Genomic DNA, 21,626 nt, shown 5'->3' with positions numbered 1-21,626 from the left:
CTGTCAACTTTCTAGAAATGATATGCAACCCAAAAAATGACTTGAGCACCCCTTCCTCCCATTCACACACACGCTATCCCATCTGCCTGCACCCTTTGAACATTCCCCTCCCTCCCACACACACACAATACCTCATTTGTCTCCAACCTAAATATGAAGAAAATTTTGATTTCCTGTAGAAAGAATCAATTAAATTCCTATTTTTGGCAATGATTCATTCAGCAAATGAAAAAAAAACATGAAAGTACAAAGAAATTATTTCAGTTCAACCATTTCAAACTTTTCATAATTCATCATGACAAAAACTGTGGCATGGCTAACACAAATAAAGGGGAGACCTCCCAAAATGAGGGGTGGCCAACACAAATAAAGGGGTTGCCCATGAAAACAGAGGGGTGGTGCACCTCATGGAGAACACTGGATAATAAGTGAGTAAAGGTACCTGAGCTTCCAGTTCGCTGTCACTCCCAGTCCCTTACTGGGGGTCCCTTTCCCTACCCAATAAAATTATGATACAATAAGTTGGAAGCTATATCTGTTCATCTCATTTTTTTGCTCTCTTCCTTACTGGAGTTTGGCAACCTTGGCAAAAAAAGTTGAGTAAACAGAAAAAGAAAGAAATACAAAAGCTTGTACTCCATACCTTCCACTTCTTCCTTGCATTAAAACTCCTAAGACCCTGAAGATTCACCATGGACACCTTCCTGCTTACTTTATGTCTCTCATTGGCAGGCTAGAAAACAATACAACAGCAGTTATTTACATCTTGTGCATAATAAAGTCATTCTTATACAGATCATTTCTTAGATGAACTTTTTTTCTTGATAATCATCATCTTGTACAAGACTGATAGATTCGATGTTGTTTTCTGCAATGTAACCACTAGCTATGTCCACTTGATTTGGAGTTTAGGAGTCTTTTAGTATGTGGGCACAATGACGGATCATTAAGTCTAATCTTGTGCACACTTATCCTACGATGTTTGATTGAAGTATTTTGCAACCGTTCGACTATTGATTACCTCAAGGTTATTAAGCTCAATTACTTGAATTTGATATGGTACGATAATTGTGTTTCAAGTTTCGACTTACGTGGGTGACATGTGTTTCACTAAAATGCCTGACATTTCACATTTTGTAATAATACTCAAACAATAAAGCTATCACTATTATCTCCTTGGTAATTTCAAGATTGATCAGTCAATCAAAAATAATTAATGACGTGCAAGACTTCAGAACCAAAGTATTCTTCAAAGGTGTCAATAAGGGTCAATCCATACAAAATGCTTTTTTGAGCATGTGTCGTAAGTTTGTTTTTGGTAGTGTTCGGATTTGATGAATGTCATACATATATGTCCAATGGTAAAGAAGTCCACAGTCTATGCGCTCACTTTCTATTATGTCTAAGTGTATAAATGAATGGGTAAGGAAAGGAAACTTCTCTTTGTGTTTTTTTATCATATTCACCTCAATCCATGGATGGTTCAAGCATTCAGTAACAGTTGCCCTTTTCCTGAAATAAAATAAATATCACATAAACACCAAATGACATGAAAAATGTGTACTAGGATCAGTGATAGGTTATTAGATTTTCAAAGTCTCATTAAAAACGAAAGTTATCTCTTTTCATTATTCACCTCAAGAGGGCACTCATTCTCATTGCCTGACTCACATTTCGTTGACTCTTCAAGACAAAGTTGGAGTAATTCATTCTCTAATCACACGTAATGTTCCTTGTACATATATGAATTGCAACTGAACTGGAGACATATCAAATCTAATTATACTGAATGAATGGACGAGTTAAACATTATTTTACCCAAATCCCAAAATGTTCCAAATTACTACAATGTAAATTTAGGTTACCTGGGATCTTTGACGAAAAGCTTCTCAATGAAATCCTTTGCTAGGGTACTAGTTTTGGCAAAAAATTGGTCGTCAAAGTCATAGTCTACAGCAGCAATGTTTTCATAGGTTTCCTGCTGGTCATCACCAAGGAAAGGGGAAGCACCACTAACACTGTAGATGAAAATTGTCAAAGTATATATACATGTCATGAAAGAAAGGGTATATTTCAAGAAGTATGGAATATGAAACTGTCAAGAATAATCAGTTACCTCATTGTGTTTAACTTTGAAATGTGATTAGGCCTAATAAACAAATTGTGTGGTTCCGATTACGCTCAGTTTTAGAATAGGTGAGGTAAGTAGATTTTTATTTTATTTTATTTTATATATTTTTTTCATATGTGGGTGTCTAGTTCAGGTAGTTATGTTTTCGATTTTTTCCAAATGGTCTCTGTGTTATTGGTTTCTTTTCATCAGATGTACAGCCATTACAGATTGTAAGAACAGTTTTATGTTGTCTTTTCAAGTTGATGTCAGTTTCCGCATTGATCAACTATTTCTTGCGAGACTTCACAATTTTCGCGATTTTATAACTTTTTTTCTCAAATACATTAAAGAAGTGTAGGGGGTTGGGTAACCGGAACCAAACAATTATTTTTTTACGCCTTTCTTGGTCCTTTTATCTAACAGAGGTGTTACATGTATACGTGTAAGCCTCGTGATAGTACAGAGTTGACCTGGCATTACTTTAGTCTTATATGACTTGTAGTGCAAGAAATCTTGGCTGTAACTCAACTGAGTTAAAACTCCATTTTACATTCACAACTATAATATAGTCACAGCTAGTAACACCATAATTCAACTGAGTTTAGTTTTCGTACAGCTTTCTGCCCATAACAAATTCCAAACAACCAGAATGCAATTATACACAACATGCAAAATTAATGAATAGATAGGAAACAGATAGGGAATTCAAATAACTAACGTTCTCTTAACTTACAGAATATACGTGATAACGCCAACAGCCCTGAAAGATAACAAAACAGTTGGTAAATTAAAGATTAAAACTTTGATATTCTATATTCATCTGATCAGTACAAAATATTTCAAGAGAATATAATCACAAACTAAATCACTAGACAGTATGCAAAAGTTTTATCAAAATATCTCAACTGTTCAGTTCAGTAAGCACTGTCAGTTAGAATGTATGGGAAGCCATGATTGTAGAAAGTCATCATTACATATGTACAAGTGATTACTTGCATCTGTGTGCTGTGCATATCACTAGTGGTTTTTACACTGCAGAGCAATATTGCATACCTGTATGTAAGACTGTTTCATATTAGTTAAATCACATGAATATAGATTAATTTTGAAGAAATTGCTGTTTTGTATAAACATAATAATAACAGAACCCCAAGACAGGAGTGACAGTCAGGATACTTTGGGGTAATTACCATTCATGCATGGTATGATTTCTGCTGCACTTGCATTCATTATGCTCATGAAAGAATGGCTGTAGAACACACAACTAGCAAGCATGCAGATACCCCAAGTGTGCCACACATCATGGAGTTCTGTCATAGTATTCTACTGTACACACTACTATACACTTGTGTTTACATGGGTACTATCGTAGAGAGTGGAGAAGTACCATGCACACCACTACAATGTATTCTACTATACAGTAGTATGCACCACTATATACACTTGTGTATACACAGGTTCTTCTATCATAGACAGTAGAGAAGTACTATACACACCACTACAATGTATATACATGTGTATACATAGGTTCTGTATTCCACTGTACAGTATACACCACTATATACATGTGTATACATAAGTTCTATATTCCACTGTACACACCACTACACTTGTGTATACATAGGTTCTGTATTCTACTGTACAGTATACACCACTATATACATGTGTATACATAAGTTTTATATTCCACTGTACACACCACTACACTTGTGTATACATAGGTTCTGTATTCTACTGTACAGTATACACCACTATATACATGTGTATACATAGGTTCTGTATTCTACTGTATCCATGTGTATTTACAATTTTCTCCAGTGACTTGAAATCCAAAATACAACTCAGGTAGATGAGTGTAAAATAAAGAAAACATATGCAAAGACACAACATTTGACTACTGTAAATTAAAGATGTCCCTTACCACATGTCTGTATACAAACCAAGTGTTTCATAGTTGATAACCTCAGGTGCTGGAAAAGAGATTTATCTATATCAAATATGTTTCATTGAAGTAATGGTTTAGATCAAAGTGAATGCCAGGAAAGCCTCTATGTTACATTTGAACACCAGGAAAGCCTCATTTTCTTGGTCTGAACAGTTGCTAGGTACAGTACCTGCAAATAACTTTCTACTTTACACTTTTTACTAGCATCAAGACACTCTGCTGACGAACTGTTTTTAAATGCTAGAATGGAAGTACACTTTTTGTAACATCTTCCTTTTCCTGCAGAACTCACCATATCATATAATCCAACCCACTCCAAGCCCCAACACAAATACACAGTTATCCATATCATAAACCCCATAATGTATACATGTTATATCTGACAAAAAAAAATCTTCTCAAAAACAAACTTTGTTACATATATGTGTATAATGCTTTTGCGAAAAGGAAAAAATTTTTGTTTCAATAAATATTGCCATATATACACCGGTATGTTCTTTATGTTTTTCTTCTATGTTTACATATTGTATGTAGGTGTATGGATGTTCTGTTTGTTTAGTTTGTTTTGAAAAAAAAAAAGTGACTTATAAGTTCGAAGGGGTTTGGCAGATGTATATCTTTCATATTTTTATTGTAATTTATTTTAAATCTGCATGTCAGTCACTAAAATAAACTACTACTATTACTACTACAACAACAGCATTGTCCCATTGCCTGAGTGAGGGCGCTAATACAGCTTGATAAGGTATATGACAATCAAAGCGGTTTAAGTTCTTTTCATTTATGACATGGGACAGGAGTATTTTCATGTTGCATGGCTGATGCAAAAGTTCTTGAGTCTCATGGCAACACTTTCAATACCATTAGGTTTAATAAATCATGAGCCATGTAAGCAAACAAACGATATATTCTCACCAACAAATTCTGGAGTTCCAATCATGTCTTTGATCTCACTGCCTGGTATCAATTTTTGTGACAGTCCAAAATCAATCAGTTTTATGTGTTGACTATTCTTGTTCAGAAGCATAACATTTTCAGGCTGTAGTAAAACGAAATAAACAAGATTCATTAAGTAACAAATTAAGAAAGGTACATTCATGGCATCTGATTGTACTTCACTGCAATTAAACAAAGGATGATATAATTTTCAAACTAAACACTGGTGGCGCCCTTCATGATTCCACAATATTGTACCTACATGTACATGACTGTATGTATCATATTCATACATGGTGTTGTTGATACTCACTGGGAAACAAATATTTTGAACTTGAATAACGTTGTACATATCACTTGTGAAAGTTCAAGTTACTCAGAAAGTATGAAATCATCTTGGATTTCACTCAAGTAATTTGAACTGACTAAGTCACTGATGTGTGCGGCATTTTAACCCATTTAGCAATCTGATCATCATTAGTCATGAATTTATCAGTTTCTAAATTTAGCTTTGAGACAAAACAAAATGGGAGCAATGAAGAAATGACACATGACTTGTAATGTAAGTTGTAGCAAGATTCTAAAAAATAAATGTGTCATTGGTTTATCAGGATCTTTGGCAGCTATACAAAGTCCTAACACAAGTAACAGATCAATAATTTATCTAGTTGTATATTTGGCAAGACTTCCGTGTTCACAGTCTGGTACCACTTGTAACATAAGCCATAAGCAACCAAATTTAATTTGATCTACCTGAATGGGTCATACAAGGTTGTCTGTTCAAAAAATACAAGTAGTTAGTTATCGATTGTTGTTGTTGTTGTTGTTGTTGTTGTTGTTGTTTTGCTCTTAAATACAATAATTGTAGATGGAGGCCTTTACATACTCATTTTAAAAAAATTTCTTTTCAAATTTCATATTGTTGTACATGTACATAATGATGAAATATGGAAAATGGCATTCCTTGTCATACATCAACACCTCTCTGGTAATTGGAATTTATTCCAGAAAAGAAATATGGACCCCAGGGTGAGTAATTAATCATGTTAGAAGTATGTCTATGTACACGTAATTGGTCCAATGTAGTTGATAGCCATGGTGGTAGCAGTCATTACACATTGCCACCCATGAATCTGTCAACTATGTAATGTTATATTTAGAATATACACTTTGATGAGGATCTATACTTCATACTACAGTAGTTTATATATGAATTTTATAGAATGGCGAGAAATTTACCAATATGTCATGATTTATACAGTTTTGGTCAAATATATCAATTTTTGTTATGATATTCAGTATTTTGGATAAATTAACACTTTTATTTTGATTTATTGCCCTAATTTACCAATGTCTTTGTAATTGCAAGTTTCTGTATTTACATCAATAATCAGACATTTTGGCTGAAATTTGTGTCTTTTTTCTAACATACTTCAGACTACATATGCCAATATGAAACACATATCAGAGATTGGTATCTTGTAGCAATCCAATCTTATTACACACCTCCTGTAGAAGCTCCTACCATAGGCATTAACTGTACACTCTTGTACTGGGTTTATGGTACAAGTCACAACAATAGGCCTTTCCAAAATTTGCCAAGGTTGTGCTCTACTTCCTGTCTGTACCTTGAGGGTATACATGGTATATGTTACTTGGTTAATCAATTTTAGACCCCTGCTGCTTTCCTTGATGTCTGAACAATATGAAAAACATCCCTGATTTACACTTCTACAGAATACATGTACCAACTTGAAGAGATAAAGCTCTTTAATAAGAAACAGTACTATGACGTGATAATACCCCCAATTTGGGCGAGGGCGCTGTATTCTCAATTTCCTGTTTGCAGTCTGGAATGGCTTAATGTCAGTGGGTACATTTATGCAAATATGACATATGTAAGTATAGGAAGAGCTTTACTAAAGACTATTATAAACAGAGATATACAAAAAAATGTAGGTATAAAGATCAAAGTACAGTCACTGATAAGGTACAAATGTACCACCAGTACATGTATATCTATATGACATCTCATCAGGATTTCAAACCACATATATACAGTATTTGTATTTGTTTATGCAAGTGTCATTAGATCTATGCATGTAGCAGCTGATTTACACTTCCTTGTATTAAAGACTTATATTGCACACGTGAGAAAGGACTGCCAGTAAGTTATCCATCACTACCAAATATGACATGTTCTGCAATCTCCAGTGTCACTTAAATCAGTACCCAACCTCCAAAACATAAAGCCATACATGATAAAACTTGTAAAACATGTCAACTTTTCAACAAAAGACATGTCAGATTGGATCAATAATTCATACAATACATGTATGTATATAGACAATATTAATTTGTTCATCGTTTATAGGGTACAGTTAGACTCTCTCATCAGTCTTGGGAGCATTGCTAAAAGGGCTGTACAAGGATACATGTATGTGAGTACAATAATTATGCTGTAGATATCGGTACATACAAAACAGCCCTTTTAGCGACGGTCCAAAGGACTGGTGAGAGAGTCTACATTACAGTTTGCCATGATCCCATCAAATAACTAGCTATTACAGTAACTCTCTTTATATTATAATGGTTGTGAAGAATAACACATTTTCAGCATTTGTAAAACTTACATCATAACTTTCTACAATGCAACATATTAAGCACAGTGTTTCTACAGAATATGATTGAGGGCAGTATGCTGGTAAAATACACAGAGCTGAGACATAGAACCTAAATTTGTGTACATCATGTATTGTTACAGTATGCATGGTTATATCTCTGCAACCCCATCCCCATCATAATTTTCAAAAACAATTTTCCTCAAAATTTCATGTAAACAGTATGCAAATGAACTAGTAACAGCAAAATAACTATACCTATTACTAGTATTACTAGGGTGACCATGTTTAAAAAATATATTTTTTTTTGTTATGTTTCTCATTACTTTTTCATGGCAATTATGGTTGATTTTTCTTTTTAAAAAATCATCTTTATGTTTCTCTGCCTCTCCCTTTTCCTCCTCTGTATCTTCTTTTTACTGGATTCCTGGTAACAAGTGCTTTCCCTGCTTCTCTACACAATTGGCATGTCGTCCCCCCCCCCCCCCCTCTGAATAACTTCGGAAACCATCATGAAAGAAATGCTCTGTTCCTGAACAAATGTCGTCATCACCGCCATGACTGTAGATGATGTCTATAGTCAAGACACTTACTTATTATTGCCAGAGAGGGTGCTGTTCCACAAAATATCAAGGGTGAGCGAAAATACAAATATTTTTTTATTTTGATTTCGGAGCTGAAAATTTGGGTCCGTCGGGTAATGAGAAACAGAAGGAAAAAGTAAGGTGACCCATGGGTGACCCTTATTGAAGTTCTAAACACCAATGAAATGAAAAGGCTACAATAAATCATCATAAATGATTCCTTTCACTACGTGAGAAAGTCTATACAAGACATATTAAATTGTAAAGTTCACAACTTTGTCTTGGAATGCCATATCATGTCACATATCTACTGACCTTCTTTCATTGCTGTGTAACTGTACACTACATTGTGACTGACAGTAACACATGTACTCAGTATATGACACCGTATGGTTGACTCATACATGTACAAGTACATTTCAAATGTCATACAGGTACAATGTTTGGGCTTTTCCATTGACTTCCATTACCCTTAGTAACAAACCTTAAACATTTGGTCTAGATACAATGTATAAGTAAACAAGGTGTTTTAGCTGACTACATTGTTGTATGTGCCCTGAAAGCCCTGAAGATAAGTATATGTGTTTCATTACTTTACAATAAAGAATGCATCTTATATGCATAAGTTATATATGTCTACAATCCTTACATGTAATACCCAAAAGCATAACTACATTGTGACATACACATTAGTTAATTTCTATTGTCATCAACACAGTTTTGAATAACCCGAATAAAGAAGCCTGGATATACATCATATACATTTAGTAAATTTGTATGTCAATTTATTAAACATTACCAGACCATTTCAGATTAGGATTTGGGTACAAAAAACAGTTTGTCTGGCACTAGCAGAAACTGAGAATTATAAAACAAGCTGGTCTTGAACAAAGAAATGCTGCCTTTTGGCTTCACCCATATGATACTAGTTACTAATCCAAGACCATGGGAATCAAACATTGGGGTTAGGTCTAAAAATGTAGTCAATAATCAGCTGGTCACTTTCAGTTTGGGTTCATATTTCCTATACAATGTACAATGTATGTCACTTTATTCAGGACACATACAAAAGTGTGTTATTGTCTACACCAGTCATGCTAATCCTTTGTGAAATATTTTATAGATTTGAAGTCATAAAGACAGGCACATAAATCATACATGTATGCATTACATCAACTGACATCATCCAGTGTTAATGTACTGTCAATATATCACTGTGCATACATTTTAACTGACTGATTATAAAAATATTTGACAATGTGCCAATAGAATTATCAACTTTGTTTAATATTAGAAACAACATTAACAGTTGTCTAATGCTGCTACAATTTACCAACACTGAATGTGGCAACATTTGTGGGACAGGAAAGTGGGGTCAGGATATTATGGTGTGAAAAATTTTGCATATCCAGAATTAAAATATTGAATATTTATTACTTGAATGAATATACCGTACAAGTAGAAATTAAAATGACAAAACAAAATAATTATATTCTTAACAATACTTGCAGCATATCACTAACTGGTACAGTACACATTATGCATGCATATACATGTAGTCTGGATGCCAATGTGGTCTCTAACTAAAACCTGTGAGTGGAGGTATAAAACGTAATGACACCATATAGGAACTAGACTGATGTACATGTGACTGATGTACACCTCAGCAAAATGAAACATGCATGACTGACAGTGAAGGCTGACATTGAATGTCAAGGCGTTGTCCTTCAATTTGACCCAGATCTAATTGTCTGGTTAGTGACAGCATCTTCAAGATCAAGCTACCCATGATGCATCACTGTACAACCTTGTAAGGTCAGGGTAAATCTTGGAATCTCATTACATAGTGTTCGCTAATACATGTTAGCTTTCCCTAGGTATATGTATATTAGTATTGCAAACTAACACACTAACGACTCCCTATACTGAATGAAAATTCACTATAAATTGTAATCTCACTGACTATATACATAATATATGCAAGAACCTGATACAATGCAGTACTCAGTTTGAAGGTCTCACATGTTCTCAAAGAGTATTATAGTACATGTAGAAACACTTAAATGATATTATTAGGGTCATGGGTTTCATCTTCAATGACAGTCAGCTACAACTTCAAGACACAGTCTACTATAAAGGTGTCTGTGATGTCAGATTGCATTGATTCCTTTCATGTCAATGAAATCTACAAGTAGCCTACTTGTACATTTCAGTCTCTGCTCTCAGCTTAGTAATGTATCAAATGACACAGAGGAAGTCTGTAGACCAGCGCACACAAAATTGATGGTTTCAGCAGTGGTATGTCATTACATATGATATGGATTACCACATGGAAGTATCATCTGATACTGTATGTCTCTTCCCCTGACTTCATTTATCATTCTTTATTTCAAAATTACACACTTGCTGCCAGTTTTAAAAGAATCAAAGTGATGATGGAATGAAATGTTAGTTCTATACAATAGCCTTTTTTTCTAATTTCAATTTTTTTTAATGTGCAACTTGAAATAGCTTCCTTGGGATAAATAGCATTGACTTAAAAATATAATGACTGGTTAATAATTAAATAAATATTATATAATAATAATATGTTTTTGTACCACAAAGGTTCTTATTACTTACGAATAACATTTCGCCTGTTCAGGTCGACAGACTTTGTCAAACTGTCTGTTTGCTGGCTTTACTGCTAGGCGGCAAATTAATAACTGGTTACTAGTCTAGACGCTATGTGTGCATGTAACTTTGGATGTGAATATATCCTTACATCTAATCCTTCACTATACACTTTCAGATTCAAAGCCGATAGATTGTGGTGAAGGATGTCTCAATTCATAGCCTTTACACTAAAATCCGACAGGTGGTTGTGTTTTTTCTTTCTGAAATTTTAAAGTGATCTGTCAACTATCAAACATAGCCCAAAGGTGATTCAAATCCAATGGTTCGTAATATGTGATGCAAGATGTGACCAAATATTTCAAATCACATTCTATGACCTACATAACTTCTACCGCCTTTGGCATTTATCTGAGTGACTATGTTCAAGCCATGGCCTCCCAAAAATAGACAACATGTACATGTAGTAAATCACACACAGGTGAAATTTTCTGACTGAATAGGTTTACATTGTAGTTGAGGTGAAATTGAATACTGGGCGGTGACGAGAACATACTGTCCACCGTAGCAATACATCAATAACTATTAAACCCATATCAGAACAATGCAAGGAAGTCCCCATCTAAAGCTAATGGTGCAATTACTATTGGTATGCCTAGCTATTTCACCTTGATACACTTGGAATGTGTTCTGGCCACAGTAAAACGATACTTGACCTGCCCATTTTGTTGTGAAGGTGTCTGTAAGTCAAGTATTGCTAAGTAGTACGTTTAATACTAGATCTATCATGAACTTTAATCTAGATAAACTGCGCTGGATCGTCTTTATATCTACTTCCTAATACACCACAGACAGATTCTACCTTTCATAGTCTTATCAGTACAGACATGATAATATTCTTTCCAAATGAAAGGCCCAGACAATCCAGAATGTTCTATTGGATGAAGCCATTATAGAGTAGGGGAGACACTTCAGCGAAATCAAAATGTCAGTAAAATTGAGAGCTCTTGACCTAAAGTGCTCATACAGTCACAGTCGGGAATAAAGTGTTAGATGATGGAGAAATATGAATGAGGTAGTCTATACTCGAGGTCCATGTAAGCTATTTCTCAACATGTATCTGATACCTGATGCAAACTTCGCTCTATTTTGTGCAACCAAATTTGCATATGTAGATGTAAATTGTAAGTTGTAGTCATCAAATGATATGTTTTTCTTCATAGTTTCTATTTGGCATCCGAAGACTAGTCTCTAGAAACTGGCAGTATGACTGCAACCCCAGATAAACAAATCTGTACTGAACAATAATTGCAAGGACAGAACCTGTGTTAGCATATAATTATCAATATGACAATAAATTTTAGCGTTTGTTTTTTGCCACACTGTACTTGTAGTGTGTAGACCTAATATTTTTGCTGCTTTTATACCAATATTGATCATCTCAAGAAATATCAGTGTAGTTTATAATTATACAAATGGGGCATGGAACATCCCCCACCCCCCCACCCCACCCCCCCCACCCCACCACCACCACCACCTCCACCACCCAAAATCTATCCCCATATTCATTATCTTCACATTGTGACATTTGATTATCATGACACCCCCTCACCCCTAAGGGTGTACTTACACAAATCATAAATGCCTTGTAACATGGCATGATACCACTGAATTTGATTAAAATCCGATGTAGTGTACATGTTGCCATTTCTTTTTGGCTGTTACATTTACTGTTGTTTGTTCTTTTGTGAGCACTCGTGAATGAATTCACTCAGCGCTCTCGTAGGTCTCGGGAAAACCTATGGTATTGTGTTAGATGTATGGAACGAATGAGTGCTCGCTCAAGAACATACGACAGTAAACGCAACAGCCAAAAAGAAATGGCAGCATGTACATTACATTGGATTTTAATCAGTTTGGACATGATACATACTTGTCAGTACATGTATATCATTTGAGTTGTAGTCTGGAATTTAAAAGTTCTGGAACCATAGTGGAGGCATTTTTACAATTTTTTACTTCACAACAAGTTATACCCTAGTGCTAGTACATAACCCCATTACTCTTAGCTGCATATTTATCAATTAACATGACAAGATGGTATTTGTTTGACATATATCATGAACTGTATAAATCACAAAGTAATAGAATTTTATGACTTTGTTTGTCACACACATAACTTTAAGACCTCATAAATGAGACTCTAGAGAGAAAAAACAATTACATGGCCTTCAATAAACTGTTGTCACTTAATGAAAAAATTTAAAGCACCAATTAAAAAGCAAAAGACTAGTTCATTTTTTGGTATGACCTTTATATTAGAATTGATCTTGTCTGCAGTATCGTTCATCCATTTACATCAATTCTTATCTCCAGTAATGTTCAGCCATTTACATGATTAAAAGCTACTCTCAATACACTTCAACACAATGCCAATGGCACTGCAGTCCTTGCTTGCTTGCAGACAGAGTAAGTCAAGATTTGATACTGTCCCTTTCCTTCTCTGTCCTGCAAAGAGCCATGTACCAAACTTGAACTGCCCCAGAAGTGGATCAGGCCAGCAGTCAAACATTAGCAATCAATCAACTATTTTATCATTTGACATCTCTTGGACTACAATAGTCCACGTTCAGTGACCAAAAGTCTCAAAGTCAGAAATTTTCATAATTTCAAACACTGGGTTCAAATGACACTTCTTGTAACCAATGTGCTCAACAGTGTATCTAATATGGCAGCATATGCTCAAGTACAAATGTATAGAAGGAGGAGGTTTGACATGACGAAAAGTTCAGATTGTATTGTAAGATTCTCGGTCATCTGAGATGGGACTTTATGAATTATATTGTCACCAAATAGATGTTTGATCACTGGGCCCATCAATTTTACTGGACACAAGTAGTTTTGAAGCTTGCATGCTCAGAATAGGCTAAAGTATTACATACATGTAAAACATGATAAATAAAATTATTCAAATCAGCCATAAACAGACCTGCTATACACTGGGTAAAGTAAGGAGTTCTGGGTATGCAAACAACTGAGGTGCCATTTGTATGTCTGCTTACGTCACCAAGAGCTTTAGTGCCTGTAGAGATCTACATGTAGCATTTCTACCTCACTGTCACATGGCAAGTTATTTCCATATGGTCTTTACATAGAAACAATAGATTGATTGATAAGTACACTGGTGACAGAAACCATAATGTAGTGGAGAGATAATAAAGAGATATTATGTTTGAATTTACAACAATTAACAACCTGACACATCATGTGAGTCATCATATTTGTCATTAGGCTATTATCAAATTATGAAATAATTCAAATCACCTTTTCACTTCCTGTTTGCCATTAAAATGGACAGGTTATAGAATCTGACAAATATTAAATCATCACATTGTTACATAATTTATACAAATATTTAAATGAAAGTCGGAGAAAAATACTACACAACTTGATAGCAAATACATGTATGCTGCAGCAAGAAGAAACATCCTTCCCTAAATCAAATAAATTTCATTCTTTCTTGTATAATATTAATAATTAGATATATTCCTCTAATAAAAAAATTGTGAAACCCAGCCCAGCTATGGTTTACCAACATAAAAAGCTGTAATAATTGTTAATAGATTTTTGCCAAACTGGTTCCTTTAACTAGTGTCAATATTATGGGTCATTGTCCCTCCTTTGTACTATTTGTTTTGAACTGCTGTTGGTTTAAAACTATGAATTCATACAGTTTTCATAGTAGACATACAGTAGATCCCGCTGTAATTCATGGCATAATCGAATACTTTCTTGTTATCACTAAGGTTAAGGTGCTATTTCTGCTAATATTCCTATTTCAAAATATTTCTCACCAATATAAAAACCATAATACTTTTTCTAATTCCAATATTTGCTTAATGTTTTACCATACAAAATGTACAATGTACCAGCACAAACCAATCTTGCATTCTTGTATTTATCAAAATGTACTGGTACATGATAAATTTTAAATCTACAGCTCACATGTATAATATACATACACTTACATTAAATACTAAAATACAATGAGACAGAGACATCCTTCACAAAAATGAGTCACTACTTTACGTACACGTTCATCAATAATCTTGAAATATGAATATTGACATGTAATATTTTATGGATACATTTTAATATTCACAATAAATTCATATGTACCAATATAAGTGGATTATTAAAATTCTATCAAATATGTTAGTTTTTAGTTTTGAAAATTCACTCGCTGTCATCCACTGCATTATTCAAAATTACAACAGTTGGCATTTGATGCACAATACAAGTTTTCTAACCACACCTGGTTTATATATACACTTACAGAAAACATTCTTACTAAAATCATTATTTCCACCAAATATACACGTAATTATTTCTGCAAAAATTTGTGTATGTGAAATTTTCATATGCAGGTATATGACACAAACAGAAAACATGAGAATTTCACAGGATTTTGAGGAAATTTAGTTCTTACATGTATCAACCATACATGTACATGTACATACCCGATGATTCAAAATATTTTTTCAATCATATACATATAACATTATACCTGTATTATACATTGTATATTTTTCACATTTAATGTAAGTCTAAGGAAATTTAGTTTTTCAACCACACCTACTTATCACCTAATTATAGAAAACACTTCTGTATAAATCGACATTTCAACCCAATACCATTATTTCTAAATGAGTATTATTTTCACCTGTCACATCTCAAAACACACAAATAGGAAAACGTAACAGTTTTATGTGATTTGGAAAATTAAGCTTTTATCAACTGACCACACCTAGCTATTCAAAATAATTCTGTGAAATCAATATCTCAACCAAATATCATAATTTCTAAAAGAGTATTATTTTCACATGTGGGTCTCAAGACACAAACAGATGACACAATAATTTTATTTTATACTCATGAAAACTAAAGAGATACTTTATTTGTTTGATAGTCTCAACATTGACTTCTAAGGTTTCACTATAAAATTCCAAGATTTTATAATCTAGTGTATAAATTCTGCCGAGATATCATATCACCACACAAAATATATGTCTGTATGCCTTCAAAATGAATGTCAGCACTGTTTGAAAATTCTTCGTATTATTTTGTAAATGATCTAGGTATCCAATCTTGGAGAAATTAAAATTGAAATCTATATGTGACACGTACACTTGGATTGTTTATTGAAATAGGACAGATGTTGTGATGAGTTCACCTAAGGCAAGTGGTAGTCATTTACAATGTATTGCATCTATTCACTGTACAGTAAAAGTCAGTGGATGACTCAGCTGTACATGTAGGATATGATCTACCTACCGGGTAAGTAATAAGTTGTAGAGAGTTGACGTGAGGACACGGTACGCTATATGTACATGTCGCCAGTGTCTCAATTAGCAAAATTGAGTATTAATATCCCATACTAGATCGGATTCTTTCAGATGCAAAATTTTAGTTCTAATATTAATCTGTTCATAATTGACACTTAGAACATGTACATGTACCGGTATGTCTGTGAGAATTTAAAGTAAAGCTTAATAATAATTATAAGAATATTTCACACCAACAGATTTGATACTTCCAGCAATACCTCAGTCAGTAAAATCCAGTACAAAATATCAACACACAATATTTCACACCCTTAAGATTTCTTGATGCTATCAACTGCAAACTTTCAGTTCTACTACATTGTTGTACATTTATACATGTAATCTGGCCATAACGGTTGACACCTACACATCATATTCTGGACATAACAGTTGACACATACATCAGTGTGCCCTCTAAGCCAATTTGATGTGCCACGGATGCACACAATTTCTAGTGACGAACCAAAATTTGGCGTTCCCCTATCTCTTACCCAGTTTTTCTCATTTCGACTCACAACAACAAAATTTTGCTATCGTTAGAGGGCACACTGACCTACATCATAATCTGGCCATAACAGTTGACACCTACATCATATTCATATGTACATTGTACAATGTATGTCTATTGCCTGGTATTGGAATGTACATTGTACATCAACAAAATCTGGCAAAAATATTCATAGAATACATTTCACAGCCATAGATATGATATTTCAGATATACCAGTTCAATTTCTGTCTAATAGTGTGACATGGTGGCATGTACCCATGTAGACGACATGACAACACAACAACCTTATGGGATTATACAATCTTCATATTACATTCTCCCAGTTTTACTACTCTCAGATGTCATATTTTATATATAGTGCTACCATAATTAAACTATATTATGAATCTCAATTCAGATATATATTTGTACATTTACATTCAAACATTTTATCTGCACAAAAAATTTCTACGTATGCTGTGAAACTATTCAAATATATTTGTGAGATTAATTTTCACATTCTGTATACATTCCTACATCCAAATTATTTTATTTACATACTAAGAAATTTACAAGTACATGTATGTGTATACATACATTGTAACATATTATATCGTGTGTCTGAGACCTTTTCTCATTTTCAACCAATAATATCCAGAGATCTAAAGACTATTAAAAAACATATCACGCATTTGATTATTTAAGTATTATGAAGGTGGAACTACATTGTATAGCAGCTTGAAATTTGTACATTGAGTATTCCCATGCATAAACCAAAAATATGGAATTTATACTCTGGTTGTTCTACGTCACAATAACATGCATCTATGTCACAACCAACGTGTGTCTACATCACTGGTTCTGCTGTGTTCGAAATATTATATTCAAAACAATCAAAATTGCCCATTATTTTCCTTGATTTTTCTTTGATATTAGTTATTACTGGTGCTGGTATAATTATGTGACTCTCCAATATTTTTCTTCATTCAGCTGGAAAGTTCTTGTGACCTTAGGATGTTATATCTACTCATCTAGTGATTCATAGTGGCAAAGCCCACATAGGGCACTCATAGATTCCTTGGCTGAACGAAGAAAAATATTGAAGAATCAGATCTAATTATTCCATTATATATACCATACATGTATTTTATCATCCAAAAATTATGAAGGAAAGACAATGCAGGAAGCTCTGCTGATGTAAATATATCATTCAGACAAATTGTACCATACATGCACATTAATAAGCCCTTTCTCATTCCATTATATTTATGCTTTCATTTTACCATCACAGGATTAGAAGACAGACGAAGAAAATTCTGCTGATGTAAATATATCATTCAGACAAATTGTATCATACATGTGCATTAAGCTTTACTGGGTACATCATTCAAATATATGTATTCATTTGATCATCACAAGATATGATGTACAGCCAACGAAGAAAGCTCTTGTGACATAAATACATTGTTTAGCATTGAGACAAATTGTATCAAACATGTACATTAAGCTCTTTAGTATTCCATTATATGTACATGTATGCTTTCATTTATCATCACAGGATACAATTTAAGGATAGGCAACGGAGGAAGCGCTGCTGAGACAGTGTACATCATTGGCACAATTACATCATACCATACATTGCATGAATCAAACAAAAGACTCACAATTGAGTACTGCTTCTGAGGTATAAATAAAAGATGGAAGGAAATCCGGAATAGAAATCCCTTCAAAGGACAATTGTAGTTTATAATGTTGGGATTAAATAATATCAAAATAATGAGTGACACTGAAATAGCAGATGAAGAGAAATTCTTACAGAATATCCTGCAAATGACATTTGTTTTTTGTCATATTGACTGGTATTAATTAGGTGGGCATGAACAAAATTTAAACTGCTGAAGACAGGAATCTTTATATACAATAAGTTCATATGGCATTTCTTTTTTTTAATGGTGGGATAACTTAATTAGGTGGGTCTGATTGAGATTAACTATTAAAATAAATCACAGATGATAAATTGATGGGAATCTTTACACTGAATACTGTATATCCTTCAATTTCAAATGACAATTTTTTTTTTTATATTTATAGAATATTCTTCAAATGGCATTTCCTTTTTATAATGGCGGACCTGATTGAGATTTAAATCACTGATGACAATATTATATCTTCTCTATACAGAAATAAATATGGGATACAGAAATATATATGGTAGTTCAAATGGCATTATTTTATAATGTTCGGATAACAAATGCTACATCAAATACCCTGTACCTGGTCTGACATTCAAATATTAGATGTAGTAAGTAATTGGGAAACTTCTATATAGCATATCCATCAAATGGTAATTTTTTATTTACAGTTAGGATAAACTCTTATCAAATAGCTGGTCTGACATTCAAATAGCAGATAGTCAGTTTACTTGCTGGATTTGTGTCTCCTCTACAATAGAACATGTTAACTATATAAATACTGAAACAAACACAGTCACATATCCAGTCATGTAGACAGGCTAGGCTACAATAGCAGGTTGACAATTTCAAAATATGGAATCTCAAGAAATAAACATTTCAAGTTACAAATGGGATTAATGTACATATCAAGTATGCAAAGAACGGTTTACTTTCAAGTTGACAGACAAATCATAACCAGCTACAATAAATAAATAAAAATATACATATACTAGTTAGGATATATATATATATATATATATATATATATATATATATATATATATATATATATATATATATATATATATATATATATATATATATATATATATATATATATATATATATATATATATATATATATATATATATATATATATATATATATATATATATACATGTTGAATCATGTGAATGCAGCATATTGTATTATAATACTACCATTGAAGTTTAGATACTGGTATATTGCACTCTGACCTTTTCTTAATGTCATAATTATGACCTCTTTAGTTTACAAATACATATCATATTCCATAATGATAATATATTATCACTGCTTCATGAATAACAGAGTCATAGTTTATAAATATAATAAGCTGTTATTCTTCAATTCTTTACAAATGTATGTACTATGTATATTTTATACTTGGTAAATTAACAAAAATGCACTGTCTTCATATTCATTCCTGGAACCATGTCTATTTCAAGATACTTTACTCTTCATGTGAAGATAGGGCATAACTTTACATAACGCTACGATACTGATACAGTAATAGGATTTAGATATATACTTCTAAGACATAATAAGTGAAATTTAAGTTATGTATAAATATTTTATTCTAGTGATAAAATGAATGCATTGTCTTGATATCATAGCCTGAAACCATGTCTACTTCAAGATTATTAAGTCTTTACCTGGAGATAAAAGAGCCTGGATTCCAAGCTAAAATAATGATATCATCTATGTTAGCAAAATTTACATACGCTGGAAGATTTATATGTGTATATCTCCTACAAGTGATAACATGAATGTATTGAAACCATGTCTATTTCATACTTGGAGATACATGTGTTGTTCCCATTCTCACAAGCCAGAGTAACATTTTTCCACACTGCCATGAAGATGCTGGGGGTGTTACGACAATGATCATATTCCAAGCTAAAATACAGACTGATATGATAGTTATAAACCTTTTATATGTACATGTATAGTGCTAGTGCAATTTACAAACAAATGTACATGTATGTGTGTATATTTTATACTAGTGATAATAATGATGTATTGAAACCGTGTCTAATTCAATTTACGTCAACTCTTTACATGGAGATCCAGAGAACATGGGTACCATGCTTAAATACAGATCTATACAAAATGTATGATCTATAGTAGATCTATGTTAGTGAAATTTACATACAAAATGTATGATCTATAGTAGATCTATGTTAGTGAAATTTACATACAAAATGTATGATCTATAGTAGATCTATGTTAGTGAAATTTACATACAAAATGTATGATCTATAGTAGATCTATGTTAGTGAAATTTACATACAAAATGTATGATCTATAGTAGATCTATGTTAGTGAAATTTACATACAAAATGTATGATCTATAGTAGATCTATGTTAGTGAAATTTACATACAAAATGTATGATCTACATGTATAGTAGATCTATGTTAGTGAAATTTACATACAAATGTGTGTGTGTATATTTCATACTAGTGATAACATGAATATACCAATCATACTTTTAACTCTTTACTCAGAGATTCATGCATATACAGGAGAGCAAGGATTCCAAGGTAAATGCAGATATGATCTACAATGTATACCTTCAATAGAATGTATTTCATTGGCGAAATTTATAAACAAATGTATGTGTGTATATTATACCATGTTTTTACAAATGTATGTGTGTTTAGTATACCATGTTTTTACAAATGTATGTGTGTTTAGTATACCATGCTTTCCACAGCATGTTGTTAAGTAATAAAGAATTATTATTCATAAAGAATTATATTAATACGAATGTATTGAACCATGTCAACTTCACTTTACATCAACTCTTTACATAGAGATTGGAGAACATTGATTCAGCCACAATACAGATATGATCTACAATGAATACCTTCAATAGATGTTTCTTAGCGAAATTTACAAACAAATGTATGTGTGCATAAATTGTATACTTAGTCTAGAGTGATAACATGTACTGAAACCAAGTTTACTTCAATTTACTTCAACTCTTTACACATGGAGATGGGAGAACATGGATTCAGCTATAGTACATATGTATTGAATGATAAGATCAATATTACACAATCATTTGTATGTGAGTGAAATGTGTACAAATAAATGCATGTATGTATAAATATTTTATACTTGTGATAACATAAATATATTGTCTTGATATAGCCTGGAACCATGTCTACTTTCAAGATATTTCAACTCTTTACATGGATTCCATGCTAAAATAATGATACGA

At 32.9% G+C, this 21,626-nt stretch overlaps 1 protein-coding gene across 1 annotated transcript in view; it reads right to left on the bottom strand.

The window, feature by feature from the left end:
- LOC144443871 (death-associated protein kinase 1-like) overlaps nucleotides 1-21,626 on the bottom strand; it is a 109,988-nt gene that overhangs the window by 54,048 nt on the left and 34,314 nt on the right. The window contains exons 4-9 of the mRNA XM_078133459.1: nucleotides 4,974-5,097; nucleotides 4,035-4,083; nucleotides 2,847-2,873; nucleotides 1,866-2,018; nucleotides 1,467-1,512; nucleotides 644-733 (exon numbers count right to left, since the gene is read on the bottom strand). Coding sequence (XP_077989585.1) covers nucleotides 644-733; nucleotides 1,467-1,512; nucleotides 1,866-2,018; nucleotides 2,847-2,873; nucleotides 4,035-4,083; nucleotides 4,974-5,097 — 489 coding nt within the window. The remainder of the gene's footprint in view (nucleotides 1-643; nucleotides 734-1,466; nucleotides 1,513-1,865; nucleotides 2,019-2,846; nucleotides 2,874-4,034; nucleotides 4,084-4,973; nucleotides 5,098-21,626) is intronic.

This window comes from Glandiceps talaboti, chromosome 12 (assembly GCF_964340395.1).
Source record: "Glandiceps talaboti chromosome 12, keGlaTala1.1, whole genome shotgun sequence".
NCBI classification, from domain to species: domain Eukaryota; kingdom Metazoa; phylum Hemichordata; class Enteropneusta; family Spengelidae; genus Glandiceps; species Glandiceps talaboti.
This window is presented reverse-complemented; position numbering and strand designations above follow the sequence as displayed.